A 22,107-nucleotide genomic window follows, 5' to 3' on the forward strand; every position below is an offset into this window, starting at 1 on the left:
AGAACAGGTCTGTCGAGTAGACAGAGTCTGAATGACACACCCCAGGCTTGGAGAGACTATTTAAGCTGGGAAGGAGGGGCGAAGAGCGCCTTGACAAAATAATTTGCATATCAAGAGGAATTTAGCATATTTATGGGGTCAATCTTGATTTGAAGCGTTCGTGACTGCAGGAATCCATACTCTTTAGTTCTTTCGGTAAAGTCACGTATGCTGAGGCAGCAGACCATGCTTTCCCACCTGATGATGGACGCTTGTGTTACGCCCGAAACGTCGTAATTTATTTTATTATATACCTACGTGACTTTACCGAAAGAACCAAAGAGTATTCTTTGGGTCTTTCGTTAAAGTCACGTAGTTAGGTTCAAAGAAAATAACAAACAAAAAAACTTCGACTTTTCGATCGCAACACCGCTTGTGTTGAATATGAAGAAGTTGAATTCCGGCAGTTACAAAAGCTTTAAGTCAAGATTTAATTCGCAAATAGTGACAACACCCCCCATCATCATCGTGATGCGGTCAAACACCCCCAATGGTTTCAAACGTGTGGCCGCCCTCACACCGATGATGTCTTATCGGCGAAAAAGTGTCCCCGCTCTGAAAACGAGTGAATAACGCTGCTCTGACCCACGCGTTTCTCTTCTTGCTGATCGCTGTAACTGCGAAACACGCACAGCCGTGCCGAGTATCGGGACGTGTCCAACATGCCCCCTGCAATAACGAATCATAATCATCTTATCATCATAATCTTCCCCCTGCTTTTGGTAACCAACACGGAAAAAGATCCCCCGTGTAGCCTTAACAGACTGTTGGGGCAAGTGCTGTTAGCGATCGCCTATTAAAGGCCGCCACGGCAAAACGAGAGGGTGGGGTGGCCAGCACCACGCCCGACCGCCTTTGTCTCCCCGGTGGCGATGTCTACACACCGCGCCAGGTACTCATTTGAGGCCGAGTCGACCTAGGGGAGGCCCAGGACCGGTTCAATTTAATCGTCACCGGTGTTCGCCGTGAGCGTGAATCGAACTCGGTGTCGCCGGGTTCGTAGCGCAGCGCGCTGACCAACACGCACACCCAGACGCCAATGCCACGCGAGCGAACTTCAAACTCTGCCCACAAGGGGGCACGTGCAGCATTGTTCGTTGACGGTCAAATTGTGACAAATGTTCTCTCTCTCTCTCGGGCTCCAATAGGCAGCAACCCAACCGGCAAGAGAAGATGACTTGGGAAAATCTCGATTTGAAGTGTTCCTAATGAACTCCTCCATTGACTGCGGCAGAGTTTCTACTTTCAACACTGCATCGCCGCTTTGCACACGTGACAGCTACGGACAGCACCGTTAGTCGATCCACTGCTGGATGATCGCCCATGCTATGCCGTGCGGGTGTGGTGGTGGTGGTTGGGGCGTTATTTTCCACGATGCTTCACCACGCTTGACAAGCGCGGTGTGTGGCACCGACACAGTAGACACGGCCGCGTAGTAAGGCGCAAGTGTTGTGTGACAATCATCGATGTCCACCGCGTGACCCCGCAGCCCCCCACGGTACGTCCAAGAAGTTGCCAGTCTCGACCCTTGCTGAGCTTTAAATTATTATGTTTAAAGCCCACGGTGTTATTGATGAAAGTGTTGCAAGTTTTTTGTTCGTGTGTTTGCTCGGCTCGGCGTATGGCAGATCTAAGTTGCGTTGCGGGTTTTTTGTTGTTGTCGCGAAACGAAAAGGCAAACAACAACAAACAGCGAAAATAAAAACCTTACAGTACGCAACACAATCAAAGCAGGGCAATTTTAATGTAAACCGTTTACACGTTTAAAAAAAATTGCGTACAAAGAGATTATTCTCGACAGCGTGGTCCCAATGTCTTGTCACCCCCCCGCCCCCCCCCCCAATTTAATTATCTAAAACATTGGTTTTTAAAACAGACATGAATATGCAAAGGGTAAAAAAATGTCATGGGTCATTTAATTGGGGGTCACAAGGCATGTGTCCCACCAGCCTGCACACAGAGCGCACGGACAGGCACACTCGCGAGAAGCTGCTGTTTCACGCGTTCTCCGTCTTCCACAACAACAGCAGCAGCAGCAGACCGCCGTTCACCACGGAGCTTGTACCAGGCTAGGTGCACTTTGAGGCAACTCGAAGTGCCGAAGGCCGTGGAACAGACCCAGGTGTCATGGGTTGACTGGCTTGAGATGACCGGCAGACGCACCGACTGCGCTCCCCGCGATGCCAAACACTCGACGTTTTATCCGCCCCGCGCTCCGATCGTTGCTTGTGAGCGTCCCTCTTCTTACCCTCCAGTTGTGGATGGAGGGCGGACTGCCTCCAACTGGACCAGCAGCGCCCTTCACGAGCCTCCTCCGCAGAGGCCGATCTTGACACCGATGGTACCGCTCATCGGCAAGTTCAATCGGCTACACACCATCCTGCACCACGTCAGTCCATCTCTTCTCTAGCCCGTGGCGCGCCCGTGTAGCCCCCCTATAACCGATCCGCGTTCCACACAGACACGGGGGCACGCAACTGTGGGTTCACGCTCGCAAGAAGCGTGCGTCTCTCTCCGATGGCGGTTGTGGGTTATTCCGGGGAGAAGTCCCCACGTGCCACAATGACAACTCTCAACATTCCAACACCCTCTGTACATCGGGAGAAATACACTCGAAGGAGAGTGCGAGCAGGCTGCAAGCAACTAAGGGTATATTACACTATGAGACCTCCTTTACCAGTAGCAAAATATAGTAATAGGCGTCATCTGGTCCAACACCAATGGAGACGAGGCTCTAAGAAAAGCTGTCTCGGGTGTGGACCAATCAACTTCAAGGACAGTGCATACATTATCAGAGTTATGTTTTTTGTTTGCATTATGACTGCAGGTATTGTGGTCTATGCAAACATGACTCCTTGTAAATAAGGTGTCAGTTTTGTTGCCAAATAGAAGGGTAAAAAAACAATTATCATATTTTTTTACTGGCAAATGAGGTTCCAATGGTATTATCAGAGTTGTTTTTTTATTTGCATTTTGACTGCTTGTGTTGTGGTTATTGCAAACATGATCCCTTGGATAAAGGTGTCAGTTTTTGTACCAGTTGAAAGGGTAAAAACCTATTAAAACTAAGGGTACTAATGATAATAATGATAACTGTAATTATCATGAACAGAGTACACGCAGGAGGCGTGTAATGTGATCAATTGTCAGTGTTCGTGATTTTATTTATTTTATTTTAATGATGGCTTTAGCGGCTCATTTCAGCAGGGATAGTCTTGGCACCCACCCACATCCGTCTCGTGAGTATCATACGATTATTGTGGATTGATGTACCTCGAATACCCTACTGGCAATGCCTTACGCCGCGTTCTGGACAAAAAAAAAATACATACCTGTCAACCCATACACGGTTTACCCCGTATTCTTGTGTAGGGAAATTGTGTGTTCAGGTCCATAATTGAGTTTCCAGGTTCCATACGGCGTATCGCCGTTTCAATACGAGCAAGAACATGTATTTTTGTCTCTTTGTGTTTCTCCCTTGCGATGGGACTTTGTAGGATAAACGTTGAGGTTTATAAGGGTCACGGGGTGACCAATACGGTCTGAATTGGTCTGTAATAAGGTAGGGCACTGATAAGGGGTTGACAGCTATGTAATGGTGAGTGTCGTGGTGAGGGTAGTAGTGGCGATTGTCCGTTTGTGAATCCGCGGACGAGGACTATGGCGGAATGAAAATCACCAAATCACGAGGAGGCCTGCCACTGGCAAGGCAACACACACCCGACGCTGCTCCAACCTCCATGCGCTGCTCCATCCAACTGGACCAACGTCGTTCCAAACGGCGTCAATGTTCACTGGGGAAACCCACGTGAGACTCAAGTACGTCCGACTGCGACGAGACGAAACGAACTCGTCGAGAATGAAGTATGCAGACCAAGGCAATGTGGTCACATTTTTAGAAGGCACGGCGAGATGCGTAACCGTGTATTTAAAAATAAAAATATATACTAGCTTGTTTGTCCGTCCTAGGACGGAAGTTGTAATATTTTCGAAAAAAATTGTCCAGAGTATAATTGTATCTTGTGTAAGTTTAGTGGCAGGGAATCTTGCACGAAAGTATGTCATCAAACACTTCACCGCATGTCGCTGTAGTACTGTATTAATAGCATTGAACCTGGCACAAAACTACGCTATAAAACACCTCACTTCATGTCACTGTAGCACTGTATATAACTGAGCCTCAATTTGTTCAAATTCACTGCTCTGATACTTTATTCTCTTCTGCTTTCGGTCGATACCAATATCTGGAAAATCACCGAGAAATGTCTATTTTACCATGATATAGAACTAAAAATTAGACTTGCCTTTTGTCTCAAGTGCTGAAGAAATCAATAAAGACACCAAATACACTTTGTTGCTGCGTAGAATTATTTATTAGATTCACTTTTAATAAAGAAACATCAAACTTAAAGCGAACTTGCGAAAAAATATATTTACGCTCGATCTTCTGCGTGAGCGTAAAAATCCACCCGCTCATGAATATTAATGACGGGGGTAGGGGGAGGTGCGGCATTAGGAGTGACGTCACGCGCATTACACACACACCGACATTCTTGGCTGATTATAGTAGTAACTTTTACCGGGTTCACTATTCCACGCCCCTCACAACAACATTACAGAACTAACAGTGGGCCCACCTATTTGACTGTTTTAGTCAACGATGCCAAGGTACATGACTAAACGAAATCCAGCGAGTTTAACACGGAGGCTTTCGCGACCAATATCATCCATAATAGAGGTTCTTGTGTGAGATCTCGTTAATATCCCCTCCCCCCACATTGTGCAAGAGCGTATCTGCGTGGTCAACACATCAACGCCTCTATATAAGGAATGAAACAGGTGGACTTCTCCACAAATCTGGCTGTCGCCTGATGAAGCTAGTTGTAATTACTGGCGAAACGTCGTACTCATATTGTAAATGTTGCGGCTTGGCTCTCCAACACACCGGTGTGCTGTACTAGTAGACTACACTATACACTACTATACACTACACTATACACTACTATACACTACACTATACACTACTATACACTACACTATACACTACACTACTACACACTACACTATACACTACACTACACACTACACTATACACTACACTATACACTACTATACACTACACTATATACTACACTATACACTACACTACTATACACTACACTATACACTACACTACTACACACTACACTATACACTACACTATATTCTACACTATACACTACACTACTACACACTACACTATACACTACACTACTATACACTACACTATACACTACACTACACTCCACTATACACTACACACTAGTGCTGTACTGGTGACGAATTGGCCACGTTCCGCTTACGCGACAACCCTTACTAGTTGGCTGTGTCGGGTGGTGGCGGGTTTAACGACACATTTATATATTTACGCGATCTCACCCAAAAACCTGTTATGGAAATCCAGCGACTGAAGGCTCAACTAAAATCCCACGTCAGGTTGCCGTGACTAGAATTTTTTTTTAAACAGCACAGTCTGACTAAATTAGCACCGCCGCTGAGTCACGACCGTGCATAACGCAAATGTCGACATCACACTTGGAGCGTATGACCGCATTCTCCTGATTATAAGGCGTTCCACACAGTCAGACGCACCCCGAATATGTGCTCGGTCAGACAAAGACTCCCCCCGTATAGCCTTTTGGAAGACTGTTGGGGCAAGTGCTGTTTGCGAGCACCTATGAGCGTTCAGCGCCATGCCCGGCCGCCTTTGTCTCCTTGGTGGCAATGTTTTTTTATTGTTTTTTTACACATCGTACCAGGTACTCATTTGAGGCCGAGTCGACCTAGAGGAGGCCCAGGACCGGTTCACTGGTGTTGGCCGTGAGCGGGAATCGAACTCGGGCTCGCCGGGTTCGTAGCGCAGTGCGCTAGCCACTAATTTTGCCGTTGTTTGTCGGCCAGACACAGGTACACACATTTACCGGATATGTAAAATCATACCGAAGATGTTTGCTCTGATGGCCCTTATAATCGAGAGAATGCGGTATTGCTGTGTGATATATTGCGCAGCGGTGGCAATAGTGTTAGAGCGATCTGGGGAAAGGGTCTCTGAGAAGAAGATTAACATTAAATGCAACTCCTGACCTAAAAAAAAACCCCATCTGAAATGCATGAAAATTCACTTAACATTAAATATCTTTGTACGGTGCTCGAATCGTCTGGGGAAACACAACAAATTGAATAAACCGACGACCATTGATGAATTGGCGAGGGCTGCAGTTGTACTTAGCTGAGCGAGCAGAAATGTTGGCCTTGGTGTCCAACAACGTTGGTGCTCGATGTGAGTCTCGTGAACTGGACAACTTCCACTGCCGGTGCCACCGAAAACGTAGATGATCATCAAAGCGGCCACGAAACTAGATTCACATCTCGGCGGCGCAGTCCATTTCCCGTTAACCCTGCTGGATTTCTGCCAGGTGAGCCAAACTCAATTTTCGTGGCTAAAATTGGGTTTCGTGACAAAATTGGGTTTGAGGATTTTTAGGAGGGGTTTTTTTGTGGTCGCCTTCTCTTTCTTGTGACTTAAATGGGCCTTGTAAAGATTCATGGTGTAGCCCTGAAATGCCTCGTTGACCCTCACTGCTAGCGGGAAGGGTCTATCCACTCATAGGGCCTCTCGCAAAATCCTTCGGGTGTATTTGGCCTACTCTTGCACGCCGGCCAGACACCTTTCAGAGCAAAAACAATGGGGTTTTTTTTGGTGGAGATTGTACGTAGAACTTCTTTCACACCGTACCTAGCCAACCGTATACAATCCGAGAATATCTGATGAGGTGGATGCTACTGGGTCTCGTCGAGTAGCATAAAGCATCACGTGAACTAAAGGTCATCCTCACAGCAACGGCTTTTGGCTAGCCACCTAACAAAGAATGTGGTCACTTGCATCGCGCGCTTTCGGATGCGATTCTGCGGCCGTCTGGAACGCTCTTCCTTCCGATATCAAGAAGCCACTCGGAGCTGTGCACTTTTAAATCATCTCGATTGAAAACTCATTTCCTTAGAACTGATTTTTGTGTCTAGTTTGGTTTCTTTCCCCCGCACCTCCGATTGGCACGTTCGGCTGCGTGCGGTGCGAAATCAATTCAACGTGCATACGCGCGTAACAATGCAAAGAAAGCGGAACAGAAGACATTGCCGACGGAGCTGAGATGACAGAGAGCTGTTTACGAAATGAAAGCCGTTTGGCAGCTCGCCCAAGGAGGCAACCTGGCTCGAGGAACCCCGCGATTCCTTGCGAGCCTCGTAGGCCTCGTCCACGTAGCCGACAAACGCGAATTTGTCCCAAAGAGCCACGTCTACGTGCGGGTCGGCCAGGGTAGTCTGCGATATGGCGATTCTACGACGTGTCCGTACGATGCAAGGTCCGCGAAAATCGTGCCGGTCCGTTTTGAAGGATGACGTTGGCTAAATCGTGATTATCGTGATGATTTGATTTCTTTTGCGCGACTATCTCTGAACCGTCGAACGCAGTAATTCATGTTGTGAATTAATATTGAGCTATTAATTTGGTGCTTTGCAAAATTACTTTTTGTTTCTTCGCGATCCTTAACGGAATGGCAATTACATGACGTCATAACCGTCGTCGTTAATTCAATTATCGATCTACGTCGCGACCGAACGAATCAAAAACGTTGTGCGTCCGCTATGAGCGTCACGGCTCTTCTGCTGCTGGTGACACCGAGCAACAGAAGACCCACTGATGATATCGCGATAATAATCATCGCGTCGTCAACATTGATTAGGGCATCGTCACAGGCGCAGCGCTGCCAGTTGCTTGCCAGCAGTAGCGCCTCCACTCGAGGCAACTCGAGACCTCTTCCCTCGCCAGAGTGGTATTTGGCCTACTCTTCCACGACAACGAGGACGGCCTTTGGAACGTGTGTCGTACATCATGGCATTATTTTTTATTTTTTTATTTTGCATCTATACATATCGCGGGCAACCCTAGCACGCGCCCGCAAAAAACACGACGACAACGGGCGAACGTCAGGCGAACGTCACGTTGTACGTGACCATGTTGTAGTTGTCCCAGGCGTAGAGGCGGCGCTCGCTCGGGTTGTACGCCAGCATGGCCAGGTACTGGTAGCGGTTGGTGAACGGCACGGCGATGGAGGCGAGCGACCTGCGTGCGCGTGTCGAACACGTGGTTGAGCGCCGAGCGCCGCTGCGCGTAGCTGCTCAGCGTGTAGAGGCGGCCGCACGCCACGAACGCGTTGGCCACGGAAGCTCTTGCGTACGCCGCGCACCTCGAAGCGCCTCGTCACCTTGAGCGACTGCGGGTCGAGGCTCGCCAGCACGATCTCGCCGCGGTCCGCCGCCGTGCTGTAGATAGCCCAGAGGCCCTCCTCGTCCACGGCGAGGTCAATGTCCGTGTAGCCGCCCCACGAGTAGGGGTAGTGGCCGTGGTAGCCGGCGCCTTCCAGGTCGCGTTCGGCCAGCACCGTCTCGGCGGTCATGTCGTAGCGCAGCAGGCGGCGCGAGTTCCTCCGCTGGTAGTAGAGGCAGTTGGATAGCACCACGGCGCCCGTGCTCGCTACGGCGTATGGCAGAGCGTACACCTTGCGCGGGTAACCTGCACGGGAGTGGGAGGAGGAGGATGCGAGATGTTAACTCCCTCGCCTGGTATACAGGAAGGTCGTTGGTTCGAGCCCGACCGTGACGCCTGCTGTATTTTAGAGTTTGCGTGTCTTCCCGTGGTCGCGTTGATTTCTTCCTCCGGGTTTTCCCTCCACTGTTTAGAAACATGCGCTTAGAGTATTTGGCTGTTATACATTGGCCACGTGATAAGGCCACTTCTTTGAGATATCATTTGTGGGCAGGTCGCTTCTGAAAAAGAGCTGTATAGGTCAGTGGGCATTACCTGGTACAATTGTTTTTTTTAAGTTCAGCTTTAGTTTAGTCTTCTGGGACAAGCTCAAATTAGTTTTGTTTAACCAGGTTGGGAACCCAAGAGACCGGGGGATATACAGTAACCTCATTTGTAATAGTTACTGCACTGGGTCACCAAAGTGATGAAAGCGAAGTGAATGCTATGACGTTTCAGCAATGGAGTAAAAAGAAATCGGAGGCAAAAATAACCCTGTGAATGGCAAGTGGGACATTTCCAAATATTGAAAATCTAAATATCACTCACTACACTCATTTCTTCAAACAAACAAAACAGTTTGTTTTCGTAGATTTAGCTTACTGTGGGTAAGTCACGAGTGATTTCATCGTCATACAAAAGACAAAAAAAAACCAATGACGTTCTACCGCCCTCTCTCGGCTGTTACTTCAACACGGAACGGAGGGCCTACAGAAGATGAGGAGCCCCAAGGCCTTATGAGCCTGCGGGTTTAAAGGGCTCTGGGTAAGCCGGGTGAAAATGATTCTGTTCAAGGGTCGAACACTCGACCAAGACACACCTGGGCAGAAAGTAAACGCCCGGTTAGCGCATTACTTAAATCACAACTGTGTCGTGTCGTCCACACGGCGTTTAACCACCACACTGCAGGTCACAACAACTCACTCACCACACTGCAGGTCACACCAACTCACTCACTCACCACACTGCAGGTCACACCAACTCACTCACTCATCACACTGCAGGTCACACCAACTCACTCACCACACTGCAGGTCACACCAACTCACTCCCTCACCACACTGCAGTTCACACCAACTCACTCACTCGCCACACTGCAGGTCACACCAACTCACTCACTCACCACACTGCAGGTCACACCAACTCACTCACTCACCACACTGCAGGTCACACCAACTCACTCACTCACCACACTGCAGTTCACACCAACTCACTCACTCGCCACACTGCAGGTCACACCAACTCACTCACTCGCCACACTGCAGGTCACACCAACTCACTCACTCACCACACTGCAGGTCACACCAACTCACTCACTCGCCACACTGCAGGTCACAACAACTCACTCACTCACCACACTGCAGGCCACACCAACTCACTCACCACACTGCAGGTCACACCAACTCACTCACTAACCACACTGCAGGTCACACCAACTCACTCACTAACCACACTGCAGGTCACACCAACTCACTCACTCACCACACTGCAGGTCACACCAACTCACTCACTCACTCACCACACTGTAGGTCACACCAACTCACTCACTCACTCACCACACTGCAGGTCACACCAACTCACTCACTCACCACACTACAGGTCACACCAACTCACTCACTCACCACACTGCAGGTCACACCAACTCACTCACCACACTGCAGGTCACACCAACTCACTCACTCACCACACTGCAGGTCACACCAACTCACTCACTCACCACACTGCAGGTCACACCAACTCACTCACTCACCACACTGCAGGTCACACCAACTCACTCATTCACCACACTGCAGGTCACACCAACTCACTCACTCACCACACTGCAAGTCACACCAACTCACTCACTCACCACACTGCAGGTCACACCAACTCACTCACTCACCACACTGCAGGTCACACCAACTCACTCACTCACCACACTGTAGGTCACACCAACTCACTCACTCACCACACTGCAGGTCACACCAACTCACTCACTCACCACACTACAGGTCACACCAACTCACTCACTCACCACACTGCAGGTCACACCAACTCACTCACTCACCACACTGCAGGTCACACCAACTCACTCACCACACTGCAGGTCACACCAACTCACTCACTCACCACACTGCAGGTCACACCAACTCACTCACCACACTGTAGGTCACACCAACTCACTCACTCACCACACTGCAGGTCACACCAACTCACTCACTCACCACACTGTAGGTCACACAACTCACTCACTCACTCACCACACTGCAGGTCACACCAACTCACTCACTCACCACAATGCAGGTCACACAACTCACTCACTCACTCACCACACTGCAGGTCACACCAACTCACTCACTCACCACACTGCAGGTCACACCAACTCACTCACCACACTGCAGGTCACACCAACTCACTCACTTACCACACTGCAGGTCACACCAACTCACTCACTCACTACACTGCAGGTCACACCAACTCACTCACCACACTGCAGGTCACACCAACTCACTCACTCATTCACCACACTGCAGGTCACACCAACTCACTCACCACACTGCAGGTCACACCAACTCACTCACTCACCACACTGCAGGTCACACCAACTCACTCACTCACTCACCACACTGTAGGTCACACCAACTCACTCACTCACTCACCACACTGCAGGTCACACCAACTCACTCGCCACACTGCACGTCACACCAACTCACTCACTCACTACACTGCAGGTCACACCAACTCACTCACTCACTCACCACACTGCAGGTCACACCAACTCACTCACTCACTACTCTGCAGGTCACACCAACTCACTCACTCACTCACACTGCAGGTCACACCAACTCACTCACTCACTACTCTGCAGGTCACACCAACTCACTCACCACACTGCAGGTCACACCAACTCACTCACTCACCACACTGCAGGTCACACCAACTCACTCACTCACCACACTGCAGGTCACACCAACTCACTCACCACTCTACAGGTCACATCAACTCACTCACTCACCACACTGCAGGTTACACCAACTCACTCACTCACCACACTGCAGGTTACACCAACTCACTCACTCACCACACTGCAGGTCACACCAACTCACTCACTCACTCACCACACTGCAGGTCACACCAACTCACTCACCACACTGCAGGTCACACCAACTCACTCACTCACTACTCTGCAGGTCACACCAACTCACTCACTCACCACACTGCAGGACACACCAACTCACTCACCACACTGCAGGTCACACCAACTCACTCACTCACCACACTGCAGGTCACACCAACTCACTCACTCACCACACTGCAGGTCACACTAACTCTTATTTGCTGCTTCTGCCCTCACTTTGGAATTCCCTCCCAGCGTCTACTTTTCCCCCAAGTTAATAAAGCAACAACAACAACAACCACCTCTTTCATTCATTCCAAGAGCTGCATCCGCTCGTCTCTTACACCCTCAATCGTGCTGCCCGTTGCTGGCCGCTTGGCGTTTTTACGCCTTTGGACCGAGTCGTACTCAGCAACCATGAAATGCCCAACAACAACAACAACAGATGTGGCCAAATTCAGGCCGGGTTAACACAATTGTTTACGGGCCGCGTTAAGTTTTGTTAGCCGGCAATTATCCACAAAAGGGGTGGTGAAACAAAGACGGCCGTGGCCACCCAGCAAGCTTCATTCTACCGGCACCAAGGGCAACCTGTGCATGCGTACAGCTGGCGACTGCTGTGAATGCACTCATCAATCACCCTGAACCCTCGAGAGAGTGAAACACGTGCGCTCATCCTCGACACGGGGCAACGGTGGTATAGCGGCGAGCGCACCGCACTACCAACCCGGCCACCCGCTCACGTGACCAACAACGGCAACAACAGCAGCGGCGAACATTTTAAGAACGATACAGGGCCTCCCCTAGTTCGACACGGACTGAAATGAGTGCTGAGTGCGCTGTGTAAACATCAGCACTGGGGAGACAAAGGCGGTGGTGCGTGGTGCTGGCCACCCCACCCCCGTGTGTGTCTTTACTGCCTCTATCAGGTCATTCCTTCTCTCCCTGCTGCCCTTGCTGCCCGGCGATCTTCCCTGCTGCTGCTGCTCATCTAGAGCCGCGTCTCCTATGTCCATCTTGGGGACTCCCGTCTGGGCATCCTTTCAGAAAAAGGTTCCCTTTCATTTGAATTTGCTTGTACATTACCAGTAGTAAGATCCTTGACTCTATTCCGCTTACCTGGTGCGCAACAGGTTTTTTTTTAAAGCCTTTCGAGTGTTGCAATTCACACATCGGCGAATGCGACGAAAACGCATGCGACATTAAATTCACAGTGCCACCCCACGCGCCTGATGGCTTGGCTCAGCGGTAGAGGTAGCGGCTCCTCACTCGGAATGTTGCGAATTCAGACCGCGTTGTGTGTGTGTGGGGGGTGACTCAGCCCATCATCCCTCCAGGGTCGATACAATAGGTACAACTTTGTCGCGGAAGTCAACGGTGGTTTCCCTATGGAGAGACCCCCCCCCCCTCCCAAAGAAGTAACGTGGAATGTCCACGACGCTTCCCACAAAGTGTTTTCACCCCACGGTTCCCGAGAAATCACTCTCTTCGACCTACCCTTGTTTGACCCCTGCCGGGGGACTCACCTTTGCGGAAGCCCTCGTCGTCCTCGTACTCGAACAGCTGACGCACGTTGGAGCCCACCGTGAAGAGGGCCCACACGAGCCCCGGCCTGAACGGCTCCACGGGCCTCGGGTCGCGCATCCACACCCCGTACTTGCCGTCGAGGCCCTCCGCGGTGCGCCGCGTCTCCGGCTCGCTCACCCCGACCACCACGCCGCACCCTGCCGCTCAGCGTGGGGCATCGGCAGACAGACAAGGTCAATCAATCCACTGCTTCGTGAAGGACCCCGCTGCCCACGGGGTTGAGGATGCCCTTCACGGTGGCTAGGAGATGTTAACTACCTCGCTAGGTATGCAGGAGGCCGTGGGTTTGACCCCGACCCTGACGCCTGCTGTATATGGAATTTGTGGTGTCTCTCTCATCATCACGGTGACTAGGAGATGTTAACTACCTCGCCAGATATGCAGGAGCCCTTGGGTTTGTTCCCGACCCTGACGCTTGCTTTATATATGGAGTTTGCGTGTCTCTCTATCATCACAGTGGCTAGGAGATGTTGACTACCTCGCCAGGTATGCAGTAGGCCGTGGGTTTGACCCCGACCCTGACGCTTGCTTTATATATGGAGTTTGCGTGTCTCTCTATCATCATCACGGTGACTAGAAGATGTTAACTACCTCGCCAGGTATGCAGGAGGTCGTGGATTTGACCCCTACCCTGACGCTTGCTGTATATTTGGAGTTTGCGTGTCTCTCTATCATCACGGTGGCTAGGAGATGTTAACTACATCGCCAGGTATGCAGGAGGCCGTGGGATTGATTCCGACCCTGACGCCTGCTGCTGTATATTTGGAGTTTACATGTCTCCCTCTCCCAGTGGTCGTGTGGATTTTGTTCCATTCCATGCGACTCCACCGCGCGCTAACCGTGCCGACGACGGTAGGTTTGGTGCGGTGCATTTACCGATTCATTTATTTGGCGGAGTGGTTTAGCGCGCCCCTCAAACAACTCTCACGCCCATGAACCCGTACGGTTTACTCCGTATTCTTGTCCAGGGAAATTGCGTTTGCAGGTCCATACGGCATACAGCCGTTTCAATGCGGGCAAACGTCAATGTGTTGTCTCTATGTTCATGTTTCTCCCTTGTGATGGGACTTTGTAGGGTGGACGTTGAGATTTATAAGGGCACGGGGTGACCACTAAGGTCTGAATTGGTCTGTAATAAGGTAGGCACTGATGAGGGGTTGACCGGCATGAACTCTATCACCTGCGTTCGATAATCACATGGCTAGTATCAGAGTTGATTTTTTTTATTTTAAATATACGCAAACTATACAAAGTTAAATGTATTTTTAAAGCTTTCGTGACTGCAGGGATTCATATTCTTGGTTCTTTCGGTAAAGTCACGTAGAATGGAAGTAATACAATAATAAAAATATCATGTTATATTTTTATTATTTTATTATTTCCCTTCTAATAAAATAATAAAAATAGTGTGTTTTATTTTTATTATTTTATTATTTCCCTTCTACGTTACTTTATATAACGTTATTTCCTGCCAACAACCCCCTCTCTCCCCACCTTGTATTCACCATTCGAGGCGGGGTAGCCACGCGATCACGATATCGCCGCGTGAATGCACGAGCACAGCTGCACCTGCGACGAATTCGGCCTCTCGCGCGTGTGTTATTATATCAGCTCACGACGAGGCGCGTCGAGCGATGAGAGTGATGGAGAGAGTGCGCCGTGGAAGAGCAGTGCTGGAACGAGCAATCAGACGAGCAACCGACGGGCTGCTCATCCAAATTGGAAGGAGCATCGCATCGCCGTTAAACAATCCAGAGTTAAGGGAGTGTGTTGGCGGTGGCGCGCACACACACGCACACAAGTCACAGATTGAATAACGTTCAACGCAATTGGCATTGATGTCGCAGTGTCGTGTCCAGGGTGATCCAGATGTCTTGTGACCCCCTGAGATTTTTGTTTTGTTTTCTGACGATTTATTTCTGCTTTGAATAAACCTCACTTGAAAATATAAAGTTTTAATTGGGGGGGGGGGGCGGTCACTTAACATCTGGACCACCCTGCAACAATGGGCCGCAGGGTTGTGATAGACCGAGGCCAGGGCTTGGCAACCAATATATCAAGTGGTCCTCCAGTCGAGAAGGTGGCAGCCCTGTTTGGGGCTAATGCTTCGATCAGTCATCATCGTTCGCGTGCAGCGCATAATGACTCAATTTGGAGTTTGCAATGTTGAACGGATGTATATTCTTTGGGTCTTTCAGAAAAGTCACGTAGATTGAAAAAAACAAAATAATTAAAAAAGAAAGTTAATAAAAATAATACAAATATCACGACGTTTCGATTGCAACACAAGCAATCGTATTTTTTCTCCTGATGACGATTGCCAGTGTTGCGATCGAAAAGTCGTGATATTATTATTATTTTTTATTCACTTTTCATTTTATTGTTATTATTTTTTCTATCTACGTGACTTCACTGAAAGACCCAAAGAATATGAATGCCTGCAGTCACGAAAGCTTTAGGATTTGAACGGAGGTAGATCATCACTTGGTGGTGGGTCACGGGGAATGAAGGTTGGGAAAAAAACCGTGTTGCACTCTGGGTGCAATCATTATTATTGACTGCTTCTCGCCTTATAATTCGAGCTGCAATTGTTCAGAAGATCAACCCAATTACTCACTGTGATCGAGTACACTCGCTGCCGTCCGTCGATTGTACTCCAGCCGCGTGTAATATCACACTCAAAAATAATTGTGCAGCTGCTGAAATTAGACATTGCCAGAGAGGCTTTTGTGTCTGATGGGATGTGTGAAAACTACGCCTTTTTATGCGGATGGACAAGAGATATGCGAAAGAGGAGTTTTGTCTGCTTCTTTATTTTGGCCCCTTGAAAATATTGGAGCGGCCCCAAGACTGTGCCTTCCGAAGGCGGGAAACCCCCTAAAAGCCACGCCCGAGTATGCCTATGACGTCACTAAGCCTCACCCATAGCCCAGCGGCACACGTGGTAACAGAGGTGAGGTTTTTCAACCATTCTCGCGTTATCCGAATGATCGATTAATATGTTACGTAAATACAAACTTTGGTAGTCGTGAAGTTAGTTTTAATAAACGTGTTTTAACTCAGGAAGAGGTTCGCAGTAGGGAGTGACTGATACAATATGGGCTTAGGTTGATTTCATTTCATACTATACGTTTTTTGAGCCACCCGGCCAGGAATTGGGCCACATTTAGCCCACTTATCACCCAGACGACTGGAGGGCATACACTCAGTGTTACTACGTTTTTTTGCAAATGTAAACGAGCGTCGCTAACCCGAGTTCTCCATCTGGCCGCTCTGCCGGTCCTGGGCGCCCTGCTGAATGAAATCGGGCACCGCCGTGGGCTCCACAGCCCAGACCCAGGGCTCGCTGGCTCCAGTGGCATGGGCTGCAAACGGCTGCACCTTCAAGTGGCCCGCGCGCGCCTCCTCGTAACCCATCCTCTGCAGCACTACACGGGTGGGCAGAGATGGGATGATCGGGGTGTTAGGATTGTTTAGCCTTCCGAGCGATTCAATTGCGTCTGCATCCAGAGGCGTCCCGAGGGTACAGCGAATCGGGGCGATCGCCCGGGGCCCCGCGCTTTTGGGGAGGGGGAGGTGGGATGTCACGTGTCGGAGGTAATACTGTCCGCTTTAGTTTGAAGGCGTCGGCAAGCACACACAGTGGATTTTGCCCCGGGACCCGCTCCTCCATTTGGCGGCCCTGACTCCATCATCGATATTACCTCGCTTGTTTACCCAAGAAAGCCTCACTCAGTCTCCTGATTCTTTTTTTTTCAGAAGGATCCTGCCAAGTGTTTTTGCAGCAGCAGCAGCAGCATGAGCAGCAGTAAAAGTAGCATTGTCATCGTCATCAACAGCAGCAGAGGCAGCGAAATCAATCTGAGCAACGACAGCAACAGTTGCAGTCGGTGTTGGCATCATTGACATCATCAGCTTCCCCCCCCATTGACAGCATCAATCAGCATCATCGACATCATCAACATCATCAAGCATACAGCAACATCATCAAACATCATCAAGCATCATGAACATCAGCAGCATTATCAGCATCATCAACATCATCAGCATCAGCAACATCATCAATGACATCAGCTCAGCATCATCAGCAATCATCAACATCAGCCAGCATCATCAGCATGACATCAATCATCTCATCAATCATCATCACATCATCAACAGCATCAGCATAATCAACATCAATCATCGCACAAGCATCATTGACAGCATCAGCCATCATCAGCATCATCAACATCATCAGCATCCACTCACAATACATCAGCATCAATCAAGCAATCATTGACATCATCAGCATCATCAACAGCATTGACATCATCAACATCATCAACATCATTGACAATCATCAACATTCACAGCATCATCAAGCATCATTGACACATCAGCAATCATCATCAGCATCATCAACATCATCAGCATCATCAACATCATCAGCATCATCAACATCATTGACATCATCAGCATCATCAACATCATCAGCATCATCAACATCATCAGCATCATCAACATCATCAATATCATCAGCATCATCAGCATCATCAACATCATCAGCATCATCAACATCATTGACATCATCAACATCATTGACATCATCAACATCATCAGCATCATCGACATCATCAACATCAACATCATTGACATCATCAGCATCATCAGCATCAACATCATCAGCATCATCATCAATATCATCAACATCATCAGCATCATCAACATCATTGACATCATCAACATCATCAACATCATTGACATCATCAACATCATTGACATCATCAACATCATCAGCATCATCGACATCATCAGCATCATCAGCAGCCTCAAGGGCAGCGGCGACAGACGCATAAACCGCGGCGCCATCATCATCAGCATCATCATCATCAGCATCATCATCCCTGGCGGTTAATGGCAATGGTATCAGCAGAAGTAGCAGTATCTTTCATCAGCAGAATCATCAACAGCAGCAGAATCATTATCTTTAGCAGCAGCAGCAGCAGTAAAGCACACACGTGTGCCTTATAATTGTTTTTTATTATCATTATTATTTTATTATCATTATTATTATTATTTTATTATCATTATTATTTCCGAGGCATAAGAGGACGCGTGGCCAAAAGCTGCACAAAGTCGATGATGACGCGAGCAGCCGAAGTTAATTAGATTAAAATTAAACTAAAAACTTATTTTTTTTTACCAGGTAAGCCCCACTGAGCTGTATAGTTATTTTTCAGAAGCGATCTGGCCAAAAATGAAAACTCAACGAAGTGGCTTATCACGTGGACATTTATGGCAGCCAAATACTCTAAACGCGTGATGTTGATTCGAAATGTGGAGAGAGAACCCGGAGGACCCGGGCAAAAATCCACGCGACCACGGGGCTGAGAGACACGCAAACTCCAAGTATACAGCAGGCGTCAGGGTCAGGATCGAGGCCACGATCTCCTGCAGACCAGGCGATGTAGTTAACGTCTCATACCATTGGAACCTCATTTGCCAGTAAAAAATATGATAATTGTCTTTTTTACCCTTCTATCTGGAAACAAAACTGACACTTTTTTTTTTACAAGGAGTCATGTTTGCATAGACCACAATATCTGCAGTCATAATTCAAACAAAACACATAACTCTGATAATGTATGCACTGTCCTTGAAGTTGATTGGTCCACACCCGAGACAGCTGTCCTTAGAGCCAAGTCTCACATGGGTTGGACCAGATGACGCCAAAAGGCGCACAACTCAAAGACAATGCACCATCAGAGTATGAGAGCTCGGGGTAAGCATTTACACCATTGGAACCTCATTTACCAGTAACAAATATGACGTCTCATAGCCACCGTGGCGCCCCAAATTACCGTGACTCTCCAACTCACCGTACGTACGGAGAGACGTCACAATGGACCAGTTGTGACATCTGTTGACCAGGTGAAAATGCGCTGAGACTTGGAGTCTCTTCTTTCACGAGAAGTTTCAAGTATATATTACTAATATAATGAGCCAAGAATGTGTGTGTGTCCCGCGCGTGACGTCACTCCACGTTGAGCAGCCCCCCTCATTAATAATCATGAGCAGGTGACGTCACTCCACATGGGGGGGGGGGGGCCTCCTCCCCCCTCCTCGGCGTCAACTTACAGCCCTCACTACAAAGGCAGAACCCTCACGTCACGTGATCTCCGTAGCGCTGTTGAGACATCAAAGTAAAAAGGACGTCATGATGAACAAGGGATTATAACCTTAAAATGAAATAGGTCTGTGTCACCGCGGCCTTACAAATTGCACACGAATGGATGCAATGAATATCACTTCGCCGTCTGCTTTCCGCTTGCAAGTTTCAGATTTACTGCAATAGACTCGTCCTTGGACGGGCTTTAGGCTAGTAGAAAATAATCATCATCAGCCATCGGTCACAACATTTAACGATTGTTTACATTGCTCTCCAGCACACCGGTGGTGCTGAAGCAGGACGATGAGACATTGACACGTTCGTTCACCATGTGGCAACTTTATGAACTGTCTGTGCCGGGTGGAGGAGGGTTGTACGACGCAACGTTTTATCCACACGGCGATCCGATCCCAAAACTCGGTCATGAATCGTATTGTTTGGTCGCGAAAGTCTCCGTGTTCAATCACGCGTTTAGATGATTTTGCTGCGATACACTCCCACGTGATAATTATCCACGTCGTTTAGCTAGTATTGATGACCAGGTCGCTTCTGGAAAACAACTAATAGGTCGATGGGCTTTACCTGCAAAACAAAAACAAAAATGTTTAATTTTTGTTTATTTATTTTTAGTGATTTACTTACCTTTCCTATCCTCTGCACTCATATCGGGTTTTTTTTTGCACTGTTTGTTGCTGTAACTTTCTGACTTTGGCTGAAATTCCACAATCGATCTCTTCCACCTGCCATCATCACGTCAAGCGATGTTCTCTATCCCAAGTCAATTTGCTTTTTTTTTTAAAGTGAGTCGCGTATTATCCATAATGACTTTCTTTTTTCTTGGATTAGATCGCGTACATATGAATGTGTCATTAAACCCGCCACCACTCGACGCAGCCAATTAGCAAGGGATGTTACGTAAACAAAACGTGGCAATTCGTTACTAGTTCAGCCCACCGGTGTGTTGGAGAGTAAACCCCACAACATTTACAATTCGAGTACATCATACTCGCGCTGCAAATTCAAATTCAGTTCTAGAAGGGCTATAAAGTGCTGTACTCATACATTCTAATAATGCTTTGGAAGAGCCAAGTGATCTGACATTTGGCACAAATATCAACAATCCGAAAACATGAACGAGGCCTCGGAGGTTGATTGGTGGCGCAGCGCCATCCCGAGATCGAGGTCTACAAGTCGAATGCAGAACACTCACACACAAAAGGCAAAGACAAAGATCCCCCGTATAGCCTTAACAGACTGTCGGGGCAAGTGCTGTTAGCGAGCACCTATGAAGGCCGGAACGGTACACGAGGGGGTGGGTGGCCAGCACCACGCCCGATCGCCTTTGTCTCCCCAGCGGCGATGTTTCCACACCGCACCAGGTACTAATTTCAGGCTGAGTCGACCTAGGGGAGGCCCAGGACCGGTTCAGATAATCGTCACCGGTGTTGGCCGTGAGCGGGAATCGAACCCGGGTCAGCCAGGTTCATAGCGAGGGAGCGTGGAGTCCCTCACCTGGAGGCGCGTGAGGGTGGAGGAGCCGCGAGGGAGCGTGGAGCCCCTCACCTGGAGTCACGTGGGTGTCAGGGCCGCGTCTGAGATCGGGCTTGGCTCTCAGCAGCGCCGCTTCTGCAGTCAGCACCACCACCCTCTTCTCCAGCTCGGCGTTCTCCCTCGCCAGCTGCAGCTTGTCCGCATGCAGCCGGTCCCTGTCCTTCTGCAAGCTCTCACTGTCCCTCTGAATTCGTTCCATCTGGCTCTGCATCACATCCCTGTCCCTCTGCATCCTGTCCCTGTCGTTCTGCAAACTTTCCCTCTGGAACTCTCGCCGTTCTCCCCTGGCGTCCCTATGCCTGTCTCTCTCCCTGTCCTCCCTGTCTCTCTCCCTGTCTCTCTCACCGTCCTCCCTCTCCCTGTCTCTCTCCCCGTCCCTCTCCCCGTGGCTCCCATCGTGGTCGTCGGGACGGACACGGCCGATCACCGCCGCCTCCAAGCGGGAGAGGCGCCTGAGGATGCCCGCGAGCTCCGTCGAGTCGGGAGCCGCGACGCAGCGCACGTTCGGGGCGCTGGCCACCGCGAACGAGTAGACGCAGCGTCGTTCCGCGTCGGGCGAGTTCGCGGACGGCGTGGCGGCGGTGGCGGCGGCTCGTCCCTCTGTTTGGCAGCAGCAAGGGGCCGGCACAGTGGCGACGATCGTCACGATGAGAAACACCGCAAAGTGCAGCGGGTCGTGGTGGTGTTGGTGGTGGCGGGGGATACCCATCACTGCTTGCTCGGTTCAAGCGTGGTTCCGGTCAAATGTCATGAGCTTCAGTATGCGATGCGTGTGTGTGTGTACGTGCGTCCACGTGAGCTGTGTGTGTTTGTGTGTCTTGTGTGAGTGCGTAACTTGAGCAGATGTGGTCTGTGCTCCTGCTGGTGCGGATGAGGTTGATGATCTGCATCGCTTCTTAGAGTCTCCCCCCCCCCATCCCCCACCCTCCCCCTCTCCATATTTAAAGAGCTGCTCTGGCGACGGACGATGAAGTACACTTTTTATTTCGAATTTCCCCCCCCAGGCATTGGATAGCAATAAATAATGAAATAAATAATGAAATGGAGACGAAGCCAAAGA

At 49.3% G+C, this 22,107-nt stretch overlaps 1 protein-coding gene across 1 annotated transcript; it reads right to left on the reverse strand.

Annotated features, from left to right (window-relative positions):
• Nucleotides 1-4,420: 4,420 nt before the first annotated feature.
• MYOC (myocilin) lies at nucleotides 4,421-21,894 on the reverse strand. The gene is given in 6 exon segments (XM_061550456.1): nucleotides 4,421-8,190; nucleotides 8,192-8,302; nucleotides 8,304-8,650; nucleotides 13,285-13,482; nucleotides 16,597-16,773; nucleotides 21,060-21,894. Coding segments are annotated over 6 exon segments (1,656 nt in total). The 5' UTR covers nucleotides 21,757-21,894; the 3' UTR covers nucleotides 4,421-8,064.
• Between the last annotated feature and the right edge of the window lie 213 nt (nucleotides 21,895-22,107).

This window comes from Lethenteron reissneri, chromosome 12 (assembly GCF_015708825.2).
Source record: "Lethenteron reissneri isolate LAM-NWPU_2019-01 chromosome 12, ASM1570882v1, whole genome shotgun sequence".
Taxonomy (NCBI): Eukaryota; Metazoa; Chordata; class Hyperoartia; order Petromyzontiformes; family Petromyzontidae; genus Lethenteron; species Lethenteron reissneri.